Source organism: Sceloporus occidentalis, unplaced genomic scaffold, assembly GCF_023333645.1.
Source record: "Sceloporus occidentalis isolate IW3139 unplaced genomic scaffold, rSceOcc1.0.p SCAF_1, whole genome shotgun sequence".
Lineage (NCBI taxonomy): Eukaryota > Metazoa > Chordata > Lepidosauria > Squamata > Phrynosomatidae > Sceloporus > Sceloporus occidentalis.
In genome coordinates, this window is record NW_028316981.1 from 160,687,830 (window position 1) to 160,705,745 (window position 17,916).

Below are 17,916 nucleotides of genomic sequence, written 5' to 3' on the forward strand. Positions count from 1 at the left end.
GAGAAAGTTTGTTTTGAAACAAGTAGTGCGACAAAATGGCAGACAGGTAGCACTTGATAGAACTCAAGGAGAGACCTGCTTCTGTCAACGTCATAAGGAAGTCCAGGACCACAGGGATGGAGACACGGGATGGTGGAATGTCCTTTGTCTGCAGAAAGGCAAGGAACCTGTCCCACTTGTAGGCATAGGACCTCTGTGTAGATGGTCTCTGCGCTGCCTTGATGATATCCTGTACACCAGATGGAAGCGTGCTCAGGATCGAATCCTCCATGCCACCAATGGGAGAGACTGCATCTCGGGATGGTGGACTCGCCCGCCATGAAGCGACAGCAGGTCGGGTCGGTGTTCTAAGCGGAGATGCTCCTGTGCTCGTTGTAGGAGCGGGGCGAACCAAGGCTGCCTGGGCCACCACGGAGTTATCAGGATTGTGTCTGTGTGGTCGGCCAGCATCTTTGAGAACACCCGTGTGATCAGAGAAAATGGGGGAAAGGCATACAGGAGGCCTTGAGTCCATTTGAGTTGGAACGCGTCCCCTTCCGATCCTGGTTCTCTGTACTGGGAGCAGAATCCTGGGGAGTGAGCGTTCAGTTGAGAGGCGAATAAGTCCAGTAGAGGGGTCCCCCATCGATTGAAGAGTTGGGTCACCACGTCTGGATGCAGCCTCCACTCGTGGCAAGTGGAGGATGACCTGCTGAGCTGGTCTGCAAGGTCGTTCTGATCGCCGGGCAGATGGATGCACTGCAGTAAGATCTTGTGCTGTATACACCATTCCCAGATGCGGATGGTGAGTGCCAACAGAGTCCTCGACTTTGTACCTCCCTGCTTGTTCAGGTAGTACATGACGGTGGTGTTGTCGGTGAGAAGAAGCACCACCTTGTCCGTGAGGACCGACTGAAAGGCTCTGAGTGCCTTTTCCACGGCTAGCATCTCCAAGACGTTGATGTGGAGAGTAGCTTCTGCCGGTGACCACTTGTCCTTTATTGTAAGGTCCAGAGTGTGGGCGCCCCATCCTTGCAGGGAGGCGTCCGTGGTCAGAGAGAGGTCTGGCTGCGGGGGCAACAATGGCATCCCCACGCAGACATTGTCTGGCTGGAGCCACCATCGTAGGGACTTCTGCACGGTCCTCGGGATGGTGAGCAGCTTGGTAGGCGTGTCTCGGATGGGGTCAAACACGGAGAGGAACCAAGATTGAAGGGGCCTGAGGCGCAATCTGGCCCACGGTGTAACAAAGGTGGTGGAGGCCAGGTGACCCATGGCGACTTGCACCACACGGGCCTGTAGACGCCTTTGGCGAAGGCAGGGCTGTAGGGATGTGCAGAGGGTTTGAAACCTTGTCTCTGGAAGGTATGCCCTCATCATTACAGAGTCCAGCGTGATTCCTATGAAGTCGATTCGCTTGATAGGAGTCAGGTTGGACTTGTCGAAGTTGACCTGCAGTCCCAATGCTTGAAGCAGAGACAGGGCAAATTCGAGTTGCTTTAGCAAAATGTCCTTGGAGGACGCTGCGAAGAGCCAGTCGTCTAGGTATGGGAAGACTGTGATCCCTCTTTGCTGGTAGGCCTGATGGCCGACAGCGAAAGCGAGGAACCTCCGGTGGTCCTCCAGGATCACGATGTGAAAATAGGCATCCTTTAAGTCCAGTGTCACGACCCAGGAGCCTTCCTGCAGGAGTGGTAAGATAGAAGCAAGGGTTACCATCCTGAATTTCTTGTAAACAATAAAGTCACTGAGGGCCCGAAGATCCATTATGGGTCTGAGGCCAGAGTCTTTCTTCAGTACAGTGAAGTACCTGGAGAAGAAGCACCGTTTAAACCCAGAGGGGGAGACGGGTTCAATGGCGCCTTTGTCTAGAAGAGTGCGCACTTCGTCGAGAAGAGTGTCCGAAGGGACAGTTGAAATGAAAGCTCCAGTTGGTGGGAGCTCAGAGAACTCTAGGGCATAGCCCCTACGGACAATGTTAAGTGCCCAAGAGTCCGTAGTGATGGCGGCCCAGGTGTTGAAGAAAGGGCTCAGCCTGTTGGAGGTGACGAGGTGCGCAGGAACACATCAGAACCTCTTCTTGCCCCGGCCATCCTTCTTCCTATACCCCTGTTGGTATCTGGGTTGGGAAGATTGACACCTGTCAGCTGGGGGAGCAGCCGACCGGGAGGATTGGCCTTGAGGATGACTGTCCTGATGGTAAGGACGATCCTGGGGCTGGAAGCGGTACTGGCCACCTGGATGCCAAGGGCGCTGACTAGGGTACCTCTGACGGGGGGACTTGGACGCGGTGGATGACATACCGTGCTTTCTGGCTGTGGTCTTCATCCTGTAGCGGAAGCTGAGCTTCTCATCCGTGTCCCGGTGGAACAAGCCCGAGTTGTCAAAGGGCATGTCCTCTATAGCAGCCTTCGCTTGCGGGGTGAGATCCGAGGACCGAAGCCACGCATAGTGGTGGAGAGCTATGGATCCGCAGAGGACCTTCGATGCACAGTCCGTTGAATGCCTGGTGGAGATTATCTGCTGTCCGCCTATCAGGTGAATTTCGTTCCTGAGCGCGGACATCATGCGTCTCCTGTCGTCTGGCAGGTCCGCAATGGTGGGGTCCATCTTTTCCACGAGGTACTGCACGTAGGCTCCCATGCAGGCCGTGTAGTTGGCCACCTTCAAGTCCAGGGCCGCTGAAGCGTAGAACTTCTTGGCCAATCCGTCCAGCTTTTTGCTGTCCTTGTCGACCGGGGAAGAAGAGGACTTTGGAGCGAAGGTGGACTGGGCTCCTTCCACGATGGCCGAGTTTGGCTTTGGGTGGTTGGAGAGCCAAGACGGAGTGGATGGAGTGACCCGATAGAGGTTCTTGATCCTACGGGATGTCAACGGGATGGTGGCTGGTGCGTCCCATGAGCGCTTAGCGATCTTCTCTAGAGATGGTAGATACGCTAAGGCTGGTGGAGCTGGGGCGGAGCCGTGGATCCTCCTCTCCACCGGGTCAAGGGCATCGTCCTCTGGATGGGCCACTTCCACTGCGCCTTCTGGGCGAAAGGTCAGTCGTGCCCAAATCGTCCAGCCCGTAGGAGGTGCCAACCTGGCGACGGTCCCGTGAGTAGGCTCGGATGTTACGCCGTAGACGGGACGGGTCCACAGGGATAAGGTACTGTCCCGTGCGGTGGTCGTATACCAGGTACGGGAAGGCCTCGAATAGGTCCTGGTCGCGCTCTGCGGAGTCTGGACGCTCTGTTTCCAGGGCTCCATCCGCTTCAGCCCCCAGTGCAGCCCGATCCTTCCTTGGAGGGGAGCGGGGGCGCTCTCTGTCCCGTGCCGTTGGTCGTGGCCTTCTCTCTGGGGAGGAGTTCCCCTTCAGACTCAGAGTCTATGTCCACAATCTGCAAGGCGTCTGCCGGTGCAGACAGATGGGTGGTGAGAAGGACTCTGGGCTCGAGAGGCACCATCCGGGAGGCAGCCGGTACAGGAGTCGGGGTCTTCACCAGCTCGGTGACCGGGGATATAGACGGTACTGGCCTCGACTCAGGCGGAGGCACTGAGACCGTACTTGGAGGGCCCTTCCGACGGCTCTTGGTGGGCGGCGATGACGAGCGAGCCCGCTTCTTATCGTGGTTGGAGCGCTTGTCCCCTTTCCTCTTGGGGGCTCTGGGGGCATCCGCATCCCCAGAGGCTCCAGACCCGCCAGGCTGGCTCAAGACCTTTTCATAGAGCGCAGCCTTAAGTGTCCGGTCCCTATTCTTGAGGGCCTGGGCGGATATCGCCTTGCAGTGGGGGCAGTTGCCCGGAACGTGGGACTCCCCCAGGCAAAGGACACATCTGTCGTGGCCGTCGGCCTTGGGGATTTTCACCCCGCACTTAGTGCACTGCTTGAAGGAGGCCATGGTAAGAGAGATCCGTTACCAGTCCGTACGTCAAGCCAAAGGTCAGAAGAATGGTCAAGCCGATTAGGGAAAGTCCGAAAGAATGGTCAAGTGAAAGTCCGAAGGTCAAAGCCAGAGATTCCAATACACAAGAGCAAGCGAAATGCTAGCGAAGTTCCTCGAGCTACTTAGCGCGGCGGAATGAAGGAACTGAAGAGGAGCGGGCCACCAGGGGCCTTATATATGGGTGGGCGGGGCTACCGCCAAAAAGTTGCAGAAAGATACATCGCTTTCTGCCTGGAGATTCTAGAAGTTTCCGGGGATTGCTGCGCAGGCGCAGAATAAACCCATTTGTGTGATTCGCAGAGACCACGAAGAAGAAACTGGGATATTTTAAAAAGAGCTGAAAAACTGGGACAGCCAAGGATTAATAGGAACTGTCCCTGCCAAGTCAGGATATTTAGAAGGTATGCAGTCATGGACCACACCAACCCTAAAAAGTTAAAGTGCAAGTGACCAGAAGTTATTTTCTGGTTTTGTAGCACACATCCCTGGGTAGGCCAGAAGTGGAACAAAGTGAGGTTTGTTTTAAAGTCCTGTAGGTTTCCATGTGCATTGTGCAGCAATTTTCTTTTTGGGGAGGTAACAGCACCCCCCCCCCAGGTGGTCTGCAGTTTGGCAAACAAGATCCCAGACTGATAGGTGACAGGCCATTGGGTTTCCATCCCTGGCTGACATGATGAGTAATGTCCCATACCAGATGAAAGGCTTAGGGTAGCTTTCCTATCATCTCTTATGGCAGAGTAACTGTGTAAAATAAGAGTGTACAATTGTAGCTTCCATGCCTGCCTCTGCTGATGGGAGTTTGGCTTCCAACTCCCTTCAGCTGTAGCTAGCATAGTAAATTGTGAAGGCTCATGGGAGCTGCAGCCCATAACTTCTATTGTAAACAGAGATGAAGGTAGCAATCTTCTACTGATTGTAGGCTCCTCACAACTTCAGGGTGACACATTAGAGCTTTATCTACTCATGCTTTAGCCTCTGGGTGCCTCCTGGCCTCAGACTATATACAGTGACTCCATATCATGTTTAGTAGGTTTGAGGTGCTGCCAAATTGCACTATTATGTGGTGGGAAGGGAAGGAAAACTTTGTTCTGATTTAACAGACCTCTTTTTAAATCTGGCTTAATGTATCCATTTATTTTCTGAATTCTCCCTTTCTCTGCTCAAAGGAATTGTTTTCATTCAGGCACAGGCCAGAGGCCATGGACTCCTGTCACCGAAACACCATCCCACCCCGACAGCAGAGGATGCTGTACTGAAGGGCCTGTGCGTGTTTGGAGGCATTTATTTCCTGTTCCTTACTGAGAATCTTATGGGGACCCTGAAGCATCTCTGGGCAAAGAGGGTAAGGATGCCACTCTCCAAGTCTTCAAAAGTTCAGGGCAATTTATGAACTGGCAGGGAGAAAATGCAGCATATTTATTTTTGCAGCCAAGTCAGTAGCCCTTTCCCATCAGCCCACTTACTCTCCAAACTGAGAACCCCATTTCAGATTAGTAAAAGTGCCATGCAGCCCAGGCTATGCCCAGTAGTGATCAGTGACTTCCATGTCAGTGGGGCAGTGAATCCTTTCTGGGATTTAATCTGCACATTAAAGGAGCTAGATAATATGTTGAATCTATTTTGATAATAGGGTTTATCACCTTAGATAACTTCTTTAAAGCTCAAAATAAAACTTGGAATAAATTCACTGCCCCACTAACATGGAAGCCACTGGTAACTGCTGTCTGAGACCACCCAGAAAGAAGCTGCTCCCAAAGCTGAACCAAGAGCAAGGATTTGACTGTGACTTTGGAGACCAGGGTTTGAAACCTTGCTTGGTACAGAAATTTAGTGAGTGATAATGGGCAAGTCACACTCTTTCAGAAAACCCCATAATGGAGTTAACTTAGGGTCACCGTAAGTCAGAAATGACTCAAAGGTATACAACAAAATGTTGTGTATAGTCATATTACAGTGTACATCGTAGAATGAGCTATTCATGCTGCCAGCAAGCAGTAATCAGCATGCTATTGTGAATGTCTAAATTTGTCGTGATGTTGCTACGTATGTGCTGAATTAGCATGGCTGATAGAAAAACAGTAAAATTTGAAACTCATTTCCTGTAGATATCATTTAGGGACTGATCATCTGCTCAGGATGACATAGGCCAGGCTAACATTTGTATTATATTATATTATATTATATTATATTATATTATATTATATTATATTATATTATATTATATTATTTGTATCTCACCCTTTTCCCAGGACTGGGACTCAGAGTGGCTTCACAGCATTAAAAAACTGTACAATTAAAAACATTTTTAAAGTCCATTAAAAAGAATTTTTAAATTGGTCCAACATCCCAGCCTGTCCTTATAGCAATTCCTTTAACACCTGTGTAAACAGGTAGGTCTTCACCTGCCAGCGGAAGGCCATCAAGGAGGGAGCCATTCTGATCTCCCTGGGCAGGCAGTTCCAGAGTCTAGAGGCAGCCAACATGGGCTCAGTGTATGCTATCCTGGCCTTGGTGCTCACCTGGGTCTGTCCCTGAGTCAGCATGGGGATGGGATGGTGTTTATGCACCTGTTCCCACACCAACCTAGGACTTGCTACTGGAGGGCACTCCTTACTTTGCCATACTATCTCTGGTACTCAGACGCTCCCCGCCGCAGTGTCTGACATGGAAAAGGGCCCCTGGCTGCACCCCCATGGCCAGGCACACAATTTCTATGTCAGATGTGGTGACCAGGGGCATCTGAGCACCAGTGATGGTGCAGCAAGGTAAGGAGTACGGTTGGCCCATATAAACAGCTGGGGAAACTCTTGAACAAGGAATCAAATTACCTGAAAGTAATGGCTGTTTACTACAGGATTTGGCTGGATCCACTGGATCCATGTCTGGTCTACCAGGATTGGGCCTGATCCTGGTCTTGGGGTTTTGGCCTGCATCATCTGAACTAGACAGTGTGAGGTCCAGGGTGAATACGGGTCTTTTGGCCTGTGCAGACAACACCTTAGTTAGTAGTCTGTTCCAGCAAATGGTGCATTTTATGCAGTGGCTGTGGCTGCTGTCACCACTGGGAGACAGGACACATCCTTGGCTATATATATCACTACTATCACTCAGAGGGACAAAAGTACATAGCATCTTTCGAACAGGGTTCCTATTCCAATCTCAGTGTAATGCTGTTTACTGGTTTTGTTTGATGTTTTGCAGAAGGTCACCAAACATCCTGACCAGGCTACTGCTAGGATGGATGAGAGAAGTGTGGTCAGTTTAAGGACATCTCCAGGTGAGCGAGCCATGGATTGCCCTCTCCTTTACATTCTTATTAGTATCATGATCCTTTTGTTGTTGTTTTGGTTCTGCACTCTTCCTTCATGGGAACAATTTTGTGTTTGCCTCCTCAATTCATGTGCCACAGCTATGCACCATCATGCAGTTGTGCATACTTGGACCCTGCTGTAATAATAGAATTTCAGATGCACTTAGCTGTGTATAGGGTGGGAAACAATTTTCTAAAGCTTTCTGTTCTTTCCAAGGTCTGGCCTTTTACTGGACAGGTGGAACAGTTGCCCCACTGACTAAGCATCAGCATCAGAGCTGGTAGTGCTTCCTCTGGTAGTGTTGTTTCAGCCTTAAATAGGATATAGGCCGGTTACACACCGGCACTTTAGTGCGTGACGAGCACGCACTAGGGTTACAAAAGGGCAGTGCTTCCGCACCACCCTAACCCTAGTGCGTGCTCGTCACGCACTAAACGGCGGCGGCCCTTCCATACGGCTGCCGTCGTGAAGACGTCTCGGCCGCGCCGCCTCTAAACGGGGCGGCGCGGACGTGACGTCCTCAATCCGCGGCAGGGCATCTAGGGCGCCCTTTCCGCAGACCAGGAAAGAGCTCCGTTTCGGAGCTCCTTCCTGGTCCGCGGCGCTGCTTTGCTTCGCTGGGCACAGCCTTCAGACGGCTGCGCCCAGCGAAGCAAGGGAGAAAGGGGCCAAGCGGCCCCTTTCTCCCCCTCCCCGCCGCTGCAGGGTTTCCTTGGGGCTTGAAGCCCCAAGGACACCCCTTTTCAGGCTGCGGGGAAGCGGCGTTTTGCTGCTTCCCCGCAGCCTGAAAAGCAGCGGATCGGGGCCTCAGCGGCTGCCGGTGTAGCCACTGAAGCCCCGATACTCCAGGGTAAGGGACGGGTCCAGACCACCCCAAATGGGCGGTCTATAACCCGCCATAGTTATGGGGGAACAGAATGAGAGCTTTGCCTCCCAATAAGAATTCTGCACCTATAAAATTTTCCTTCAGTCCCCAAAACTTCTAGCATTGTAGAGGGTGAAACACTGAAAATTGTTCAGACCTAGAACTCTCCTATTTGCTCTGTTTGCATTCCCTTGGTCATTGTGCCTACCCCTTTCATTGGTGTGCCGAAACTATTTTTCTAAATGCTCAGTTGAAGTTTTAAGTTAATGTGATGCAAGAAAATTAGGGACTGAAGGAAAATTTCATTTGAGGAGACACTTATGCAACACCTTTCTTATCCCCAACCCAGTAGCTACATCCTTTCTTAAAAAAAAAAAAAAACTATCCTTTTTGAAATAAGTTTTTACGTTTTTATTTGTTGTACATTGCCGCCCTAAATGGTCTTTGCAAGCTGAAAGCCAACAAATAAGCCTAGCTAATGAGCTCTAGCAGAGGGGATGTTGGTTTTAAATGCAGAAGGCATTCTTACTAACTTCAAGCAGCAAATTTTATTTGGCCAGTCTTGTAGATGGGGGAAAGGGCTGTCAGTCTGTGGTATAAACTGTGCACTGCACTGTGGTCTTCCTCAGGCCTTGTGCAGGTTTAAGTAGTCATTACTGGGAAAGATGGGCTGACAGTGTGATTCAAAATGCAGTTGTGGCTTAGTCTTAAAAAGCACATGCTTGGCATGAAGAAGGCCCTGGGTTCAATCTCTGGTGTCTCCATGTTATGGTAAAGGGGGCTAAAATGCTGGTGAGCCAGTGCTGGTCTGTGTCAGCAAAGCTGGACCAGCAGCCTTATTTGGTTGAAAGATTATGGCTCTGTGGTCTAGCAACCTCAATGTCTTTTGTACATAACTGTTCAAAGTAAAAGCCAGAGCAAATCTCGGTGGTAACTAAGCTGTCCCACTGTGCTTTCAGAAGAGGATCCTAAGGACATCTATGACTCTTTGTTTTGCTTCTCCTAGATTCATAGTTGGCTTGGTGGTGATGGTGAAGGGGTCTTTTTGAACTGATCCTTCTTTACTTTCTTTATATGAATACCCAGCTTGTTGACAGCAATCAGCTTACACATTGTAAACTGCTTAGGGAGTGCTAATTCATTGATGAGCGGTATAGAAATACACTTGCTATTGCTTTTGCTATACTTGCTTGTCTGTGGGCTCCAGGTGCTGAATCTCAAAGTCTTACGGTGCCAGAAGAAGAAGTTGGGAATCTCTATGTTGAAGCTCAGGACTGCTCCATCCAGATTCGCAGCTCAGAGGATGATGAGGAAAACTCAGAGAGGCAAGCAGAACAGCTACATCCCCATGGCCATTCGCACAGTCCAGCAGATGCCCAAAATGCTGGAATAGCAGACATAGCTTGGATGGTTATTTTGGGAGATGGGATACACAATTTCACTGATGGACTGGCCATAGGTAAGGGATTTTAAACCAGGATTTGGTTTATTCTTGTGCTGGGGACCAAAAACTACAGTACACCCAAATAATCTAACTCTTTGCCAAAGAAAGTGAATTTCTGTGCACACAATGGAGAAATAGTTGGAGACAGATTGGTATATTTCAGAGCTTTGTAAAAGATTTGAGAAAGGTGTCATTTTCCATGGCAAACTCACATTTACCCATCCCTCTCCCCTTTTCTTTTTGTGCTTTTTCTCACAGTGACCAAGACTCAGCTATAACGCAAGGAAAGTTCAAGATTATCTGCAGGGTTTTTTTAATGGGTGCTTATTGGCAGACCCTGAAACAAAAGAGTTAGGAGAGAACTAGAAAGTATCTCAAAGCAAAATGCTCCTTTCCTAAATGTAAGATTCTTTCCATTTTTAAGCCCACTGTGCTGCAGACTGGTTGAAGAAGACTCAATAGTTCAGATGATTTGAAACAACTCAGTAGATTAAGAAAGAGAGTAGGGGAAAATTTCAGTTTATTAGCCTTTATAAAATAAAGTTCTTATCCCTTAGGAGCTGCCTTCTCAGATGGAATCTCTAGCGGTTTAAGTACAACGGTGGCCGTATTCTGTCATGAACTGCCCCATGAGCTTGGTAGGTAAAAGGAAGTGATGCTTAAATCAGTATGTATTGACGTTTTGGACCATTTGAACCTTATTGCCACCATGGCTTTTGGTCTGTTTTATTTTTCCTCTCTTTCATGTTCTGAAGCAGGAGGATTATTCAGCCATCTAGATGTTATTGGACATCAGATTCCATCAAGCTCAGCCAGTATAGTCACTATGATGGAATGCTGAGATCTGCAGTCTGGCAATATCTGGAGGGCTGTGAGATTCCCATCCCTTTTAAAGATCACTGAGGGATCACCATTAAAATGGCAGCAACCAATTCATGCTGGGGCAACAGGGTTATGTCTAATGAATCCAAGACATTGCATGGTTTGTGTGTGCTCATGTCTGTGGGCCTTTTCACCAGAGGTTGGCCATTGCACCCTTAACTTCCCTCTTTCTTTGCCAGGAGATTGTGCTGTCCTACTACAGGCTGGCATGCCACTCCGACGGGTCCTGCTCTTTAACCTGCTTTCTGCTTTCCTGGCTTACTGGGGCACAGTGATGGGGACAATAATCAGCCGGAGCAGTTCCCAAGTCACCCCCTGGGTCTTTGCCATCACAGCTGGCATCTTTCTCTATGTGGCGCTGGTGGATATGGTAAACTACTTCTTCCTTCTCTTAGCCTGGCATGATCACACTTGAGACTTTTAATGCCACCAAGTTTAAATATTCTTTATTGGTTTGGGATCTTTTGTTTCAAAGTTTGCTTTCTACCCTTCACTTGAGGAGCTCAGATAGTTGTTTTTTTAATCCTCACAACAACCCTGTAAAGTGAGATAAGCTGAGAACAAGCCACATAGCCCACCCAAACCAGCAGGGATTTTAAATCTTGAGATTCTTATGTCTTCAGCCTAAAGGAAGCAAAGCTGAAGTGGCCCTGTGGTAGCATGGTGTGGTCCATTTAAAAAAAAATAACATGCTTACTAGTATGAGAACACTCACAAAGAAACAGTAAGAATAGTTTTTTGTGGGTTTTTCGGGCTATGTGGCCATGTTCTAGAAGACTTTCTTCCTGACGTTTCGCCAGCATCTGTGGCTGGCATCTTCAAAGAATGCTTGCCTGGAAAGGAGTTGTGTGTGTGTGTGTGTGTTGTGTGACCTTGGAAGGCAGGAGTGATTTGCATGTGTCTTGTTCTGTTGCTAATGGCAGGCCTCAGGGTGGATGAGTGTCTGCTTGATTAGTGCTCATTGTCTGCTGTTTTTCAGGACTGGTTCAGGATTATTTTTCAGCAAGATGAATACTCAACAAATGCAAATGCGAAATCTCCCAGGGTCGGGGGGTTTCCAGCAAAAAAAGTGGCTCCTTTTTGTGCTGCAGAAAGGGTGCTATAGCCACTGGCACCACAGCTTTTGGTGCTCCTTTGGTGCAGCACATGTACACACTGCTCCAAGGGTGCACCATGACACCACCTGCCGTGTGGTGGGGTGCACAGCGTCATGCCTGCATGGAGGCAGAGGGCGCAGCATGCAGTTGGCATGCCCTCACTCTGCCCCAATGCTGGTGTTTATCGCCAATGTGTACAGCCTTGAGAACTTGGCATGTATTGGTTGTTGCTTACATTTTGCATTCTGTTGATTTCTGAGATTCTCCGATCTGATTTGTGTTAGTTTTCACACATTCGTTGCAGTTTCTGTGCACAGTGAGGCAACTGCTAGGAGTTCTGTGCTGTGGTGTTTGGGATTTAACTGGCTTTTAAAAAACAGTCCAGACTGCAGCCCTTTGTTCTGGGATCACAGCTCTCAGCTGTTATGGGTTTTCTTAAACTGTCATTTTTAACACCATTCTAATATGGAAATTTACCATTTCCTGCCCTAGAGATAAAAGCTATGGATAAAGTTTTACTTGCTTATTTTCTTGGCACAGTGATCAGAGCTAGTGACACTGCTAGTAAGTGAAACAGGAACTGCTTGGAGGTTCCTCTGACTCAGGTTAAGCAGTTTAGCTTCTGCCATCCACTTCCCTGGATAGAAGTGTGTCCTTCCAAGGGAGTAAATGTGTGAATTTGTATAACAATTGTGTGACGAATAGTGACTGGCACTTGTTGTAGTGGGCCTTCAAGTCAATTCCAACTTATGGCAACCTTAAGCCAACCCTATAATGTGGTTTTCTTGAGATGATCTATTCAGCAGAGGGTCTTCCATTGCCTTCGAGGCTAAGAGAACATGTGTGTGTGGGGGGGGGGGCTCAAAGGTGAGCATGAAATTGGAGACCATGATCCCTCCTCCTCCTGGTTTCCATTTTTTTTCTGCCCTGGAGGGGAAGAGAAGGGCAAGGAGGGTGCTTGGACCTCTGCCTGATTGGGGAAGAGGAGGAGAGCTATTTCCTTATAAAATGTTAAAATATAAATATACATGAATGTGTGAACAAAACAAAACATTATTATTCATATATTATGTCGAGTAGGGGAGACGCAATGCGACATTCTCATATAGATGTAAAGGCGGTTACAAGGGTAAAAAGCTTGAAAACCACTGGGCTAGCCCAATGTCACCCAGTGAGTTTCCATAGATAAGCAGAGATTCGAACCCTGGTGCCCCAAGTGCTAGTTCAGTAGTCAAAACTCTATACCACACTGAATCTCTTGTAGTGAACAAGAAAGCCTCTTTATATGGTACATATGGAAGGAGATGCAGTTATGGGACACAGTTGTGTATGCTTTCTTCTAGGAAGCTATCCTGCTATCCAAGCTATCCTGCTATCCTATTACTACTAGAGCTGCCCTGCCATTTCAACTCTGTGTATGGAATAGGATTTGGGTTCAGGGGTACTGGCTTGTCTTTTGGCCCAGGAAGTCATATGTCTTGATCCAGTTGTGGGAACATCTCTCTGCTAAGCATAGGTGAGGGAAGTGGGGAGCTGTTGCTGAAGACACAGCTGCACACTTCTTGAGTGGTCTCCTTTTCCCTAAGGGTGGCAACCATTTAACTTGTAAAGTTCAAAGGAGGTGGCAGATCAATTGTGTATGTGTGTGACATGCATCAAATAACCTGGCTCAGTTTAAATTGCTAGTTTAGAACATAGACTGCCCATGTCCTGCAAGGCTCCAAACACTGGGATGAGGGCACACAAGATGCCATGCATAAATTTGGGAGCAAAGCATCCCTCATACAAGCCCCATATAATCTACATTACATGGTTGCCAAACTGGCAACTGGAGTGCCCCTCTAGCTTTAATAGTGACATAAAGGAGGGAATTTAAGCCATTTTTGCTTGTGCCTCCACCAGGTAACAAGCAACACCTGCTAAAACTCCTTCTATATAACTATTAAACCTACAGGATCCCTCTCCAGTTTCCAGTCTGGTAACTAGTAGGCAGGCTTGTCTGGAGGCCTCCTAAAGATCAGTTGCTCAGTGACTCATGTAACCAAAGGTTGTGTGGTCCAATTTTATAGTTGTCCTTTTCTCAAGGACAACAGCCTCTATCTGTGATGTGTAACTAACCCACATTATTAAACAGCTGCCACCAAGGAGATAACAAGCCATGTTTTTTTCCCCTAGCTGCCTGAAATGCTGCAAAGGAGTTCTCCCAAGGGCAGAAAGGTCTCCATCCTACATTTTCTTCTCCAGAACCTGGGCTTCCTTAGTGGAGGAGCCCTCATGCTCTGCATTGCTCTCTTTGAAGAGCACATCAGTTTCCGTCTGGATGGGTAGTGCTGTTCTTCAACAAGAAAACCCGCCCAGAAGACAGAATGAAGCCGTGCCCCATTTCAGCAGTGACTGCTCCCTTCTTTACCTAAAGTTTAGAAATAACAACAGAATTGTATCACATTCTTGTTCAAGGGAGCTGTGGGGAAAATTCAATTATGGGAACCAGAAGCAACAGAAACCCACTATTCTTGTGAAACTCCATCTTTTTGTGTATATTTTGGCGGCAGAAATGTCCCCACCACCACCGTCCCAAATCAAATTGCTAAAAATGACAAAATGATATGTATTTTATAAAGGGTGGAGGGAGAACAACCTTGCAGGAGGCAGCTCCATGACTCCTCAGAATGGAAGGAGTAGGGGTTATTTAAGGAACTGCAGTAATCTTATCACAGCAGTGGAAAAGTCCTAGTGACACTTCAGCTAAAAGGATGCTTCCAACAGGAAATATTATTCAGGGTTGGGGCACAAGGACAGAAGGCAAAGTGTGCAAAAACAGCCCCAGGTGCAGTTGTCACATGGTCAACTTGTGCAAGTTCTTGCCATTGTGTGAAATTCATTTTCCTAACTGAAAAGAGGCATTAAAGAGACTGCAGCAAATCAACATTTCAGACATGATAGCGAGTAGAAGAGCTGACCCACGTGAAGCCTTCTCAGTGCCAACTTTTCTCCTCTTAAATCATACTGCCAGATGGGATGCATGAAAAAAATGTGTATGGCAGGGCATCAGAAGTGGATTTGCACTCACAGGAGATTCAGAACATAAAGAGGAAATATCAAAGGCACCAAGGGCCACTTTAACCTCTCCATCAAAAGATTTTGAAAAAGCCCTGACTGCACAAGGAATTGCTCCAGACCTAAATGGAAGCGGCATACAGTCCAATGTTGTACCCCCAGTATTACTGCTCATGGCCTTTTACTCAAAAGTTCTTGCATAATAAAAACTCCCTTCGCTGACCATACTTCTGTACCACTGCTTGGTTCCTGATCAAGGCAAACAGAAGCCTGTGTGTGTATGTGTGTCATCCGCATTAATTCATACATGTCTCTCCCTCTCCCACCACACTTGAGAACCAAGGCAACTTCATTTTAAACAGGAGCAACATTTTGAATGAACAAAGGGAGAAGGCCGTTGCAACATCAGTGCTCTCCCCTGACTCCCTGCCCAAAAAGAAAGGGAAAAAAAAGCTTATTTAAACACTCATCCTCCCCAGGCTGACGAGTAAAAGGGACACTGTCACATATTCATACACACACCCTGCACATATCTCTCAGTAGTGCTAGTTACTTGCCTCATGGTTTGGTTTCTGCAAAGCAGAAAACATCAGAGGGGAAAACATTTGCAGTGCATATGCTGTTGTTCACATGGAGTCACAGGGAGTGAAAAGGGTGTGCATTGTGTAGGATTGTGCTGGCAAACCTGTGGCATGCATGCCCTCTCTGGCATGTGAAGCCGACTGAGGGCACACGTCCAGGGAGGCCCGGGCCACAGCAAGGAGGGGCAGGTGTGGCCCAACCCTTCCAGCCAGAAGTCCCAGCCCTTCCCACTGAAAGTTCCGCCCCCTCCAGCCAGAAGTCCAGGCACCCTGAACCAGGCGACACCAAACACCAGCACCCCACTGCCTGCAGAGGTTCTATCCCTCCCTCCACAGACTTTTGGAAGGCGCCCTACCCCCTGGCTAAACAGCCAGCCTTTCCAACCTCCCCATGGCCAGAAGCGTCCTCCTCCTCCTGCCCTTCCTCAGGTTCTCCCGGGAAGGGCGGCAGAAGGCTGGGGAAAGCCCTAGCTCTCTGGCAAGACACGGGGCTGGGGTTGGGATTGTGTTCCTTCAAGTCCTTTCTTACGGCAATCTTAAGGTGAATGAGTTTGTCTTGACAGGTTTCTTTCGAGGGGCTTTGCTATTGCCTTCCCCTGACACTGAGAGTAACTTGTCCAAGGTCTGCCAGTGGATTTCATGGCTGACCTAGGATTCAAGCCCTGGTCTCCAGAGTCGCATGGTCAAACTGCTGACTTTGTTTGTTCTCATTTTTGAGATGTCTTCTGTGCTTTATTATGCTTGTTGTTGTGTACCTCCAAGTCATTTTCAACTTATGGGCCCAGAGCACCCTCCCTCCATTCCAAGCACCAGTTCCTAGGTAAAATTATCACAGGGCAAGCTTCATCAGAGGGAGATTTCCATTGCCAACTTCTGAGTCTGAGAGAGCATGACCTGTGTGTGTGATGCCTTCAAATCGTTTCCGACTTACGGCAACCCTAAGACAAAACTATTGTGGAGTTTTCTTGGCAAGTTTTGTCAGGGTGGTGATGCTACTGCTAGCCTGAGGCTGTGTGTGTGTGTGCCTTAGGTTTTCCCCCCAGAATCCCCCCCTTGAAGGCAGAAGTCTCCCTCCCCCCCTCCCCCCAGCACTGGATGACACCACTAAGTTGGGCACTTAGTTTCTTAAAGGTTCACCATCACTGGCATAGGAGATTAGACTGAGCAGAATATGGACAGGGCCCCATTGCTCTTCACAATGGGAAAGGGTTTTTTTCTGTATGTGTGGAAGAAAAGAGCTGAGGCACAAACCATGGACTGCCCCAGTCCAACCAACCAAAAGCATCTGCTTCACAGACAGCCAAAATCACACATAGCAGAGAAGAAGGAACCATAGCCTAGGCATTTCTTCTTCTCAGGGTGCCTCGCAATGCCATGTGTATATGCCTTCAAGTCGCCTGTGTCTTAAGGCGACCCCATGAATTCCATAGTGTCTTCTTAGAGGCAAGAAATATTCAGAGGGGATTTTTGCTAGTTTCTTCCTCTGAAATAAAGCCTACAGCATCTGGTATTTGCTGTTGGTCTCTCATCTAAGTACTGACCCTGTACTAAGCAGCTGACCCTGCTTAGCTTCCAAGATCAGACAGGATATAACGCATTTAGTCCATAGGAGGGGAAGAACATTTTTCTCTCCCTATGCACATGGGTTGTGTATCAAAAGGCAATAAAGACATAAGAAAAGGAAGCCATCCCCCTTGAATAATCTACACAGAATTGTATCTTAGCTTTTTTGGGGGAGGGGATTCATTCTATGTGGAAAAAAGAAAGGCACACTAGTGTGGAAACAAATGAATGCTAAATACCCTAAAGTCATCAAATCTCGCCAGAACTTAGAAGCTAAGCAGGGTCAGCTCTGGTTAGTACTTGGATGGGAGACTGTCAATGATAATAACAGAGATTACACTACAGTTGTTTGTGTGCGCATGTGCATGCACACACATACACAAACAATCATAGTGTAATATCTATTATTAAAAAACAACCACAGAATAGCTGTAACATGAGTTTATGAGTTGCAACTATCCGTACAGTAAGCCTAGTACTACTGTCTGCATGGCCATTAGAATCTTGACCTTGAAATGCAGGATTATTACATACAAGATTGGATGGTGGTGGTGTGGAGTATTTGAACATATCTACCCTACTAGTAGCACGGTGTTGTATAAAATCCAGCAACAAATACATTACACAAAAATATAGATTCTATAGCTTAGGACTTGTACACGTGGTACCTGGAGAAACAAGAGACTAAAATACATTGTGAATGAAGATGAAGAGATAGGAAAAATACTATTGGACCATGCTTATATTTAAGGACATATTGTAACCTTTTCCCAGAAGAAACGACACTGGTGCAGAGTTTAAATATACAATTCAGTCTACACAGTCTTACCTGGGAGTCTGACCCAATGCAACCAACAGGCTTATTTCTGAATAGCTATGCATAGCAACACACTGTAAAACATGTTTTTAAATAGAGGATTCACGAGATCAAAATAGAGCACTGCCTCAGATCATCTCTGACCAACGTAGACTTATCTTTCTGGATCTCAAGGACACAGTCTCTAAAACAGCAATCTTGTCCTTCCTTATCAAATGAGACAAGATGTATGCTACCTTATGTCTGATGGTATGGTGGAAGAGTGGTTCTCTCCTTTAAAAAGGACATTCAATAAGTAAATATTCTGAAAGTCATAGCTGGGCCAAGATTATAGAGCTAGAATTTAAAGTAAAAATGATCCACACATTTCCCAGATACTTTGTCACTCCCATGC

The 17,916-nt window shown here is 47.7% G+C and overlaps 1 protein-coding gene across 1 annotated transcript in view; it reads left to right on the forward strand.

The window, feature by feature from the left end:
- Positions 1-14,778, forward strand: part of SLC39A5 (solute carrier family 39 member 5) — a 34,414-nt gene extending 19,636 nt beyond the window's left edge. The window contains exons 6-11 of the mRNA XM_089508365.1: positions 5,089-5,247; positions 7,107-7,182; positions 9,289-9,540; positions 10,083-10,163; positions 10,587-10,777; positions 13,680-14,778. Of these exons, the coding sequence (XP_089364491.1) occupies positions 5,089-5,247; positions 7,107-7,182; positions 9,289-9,540; positions 10,083-10,163; positions 10,587-10,777; positions 13,680-13,832 (912 nt within the window). The 3' untranslated portion in view covers positions 13,833-14,778. The remainder of the gene's footprint in view (positions 1-5,088; positions 5,248-7,106; positions 7,183-9,288; positions 9,541-10,082; positions 10,164-10,586; positions 10,778-13,679) is intronic.
- The last annotated feature ends 3,138 nt before the right edge of the window (positions 14,779-17,916 follow it).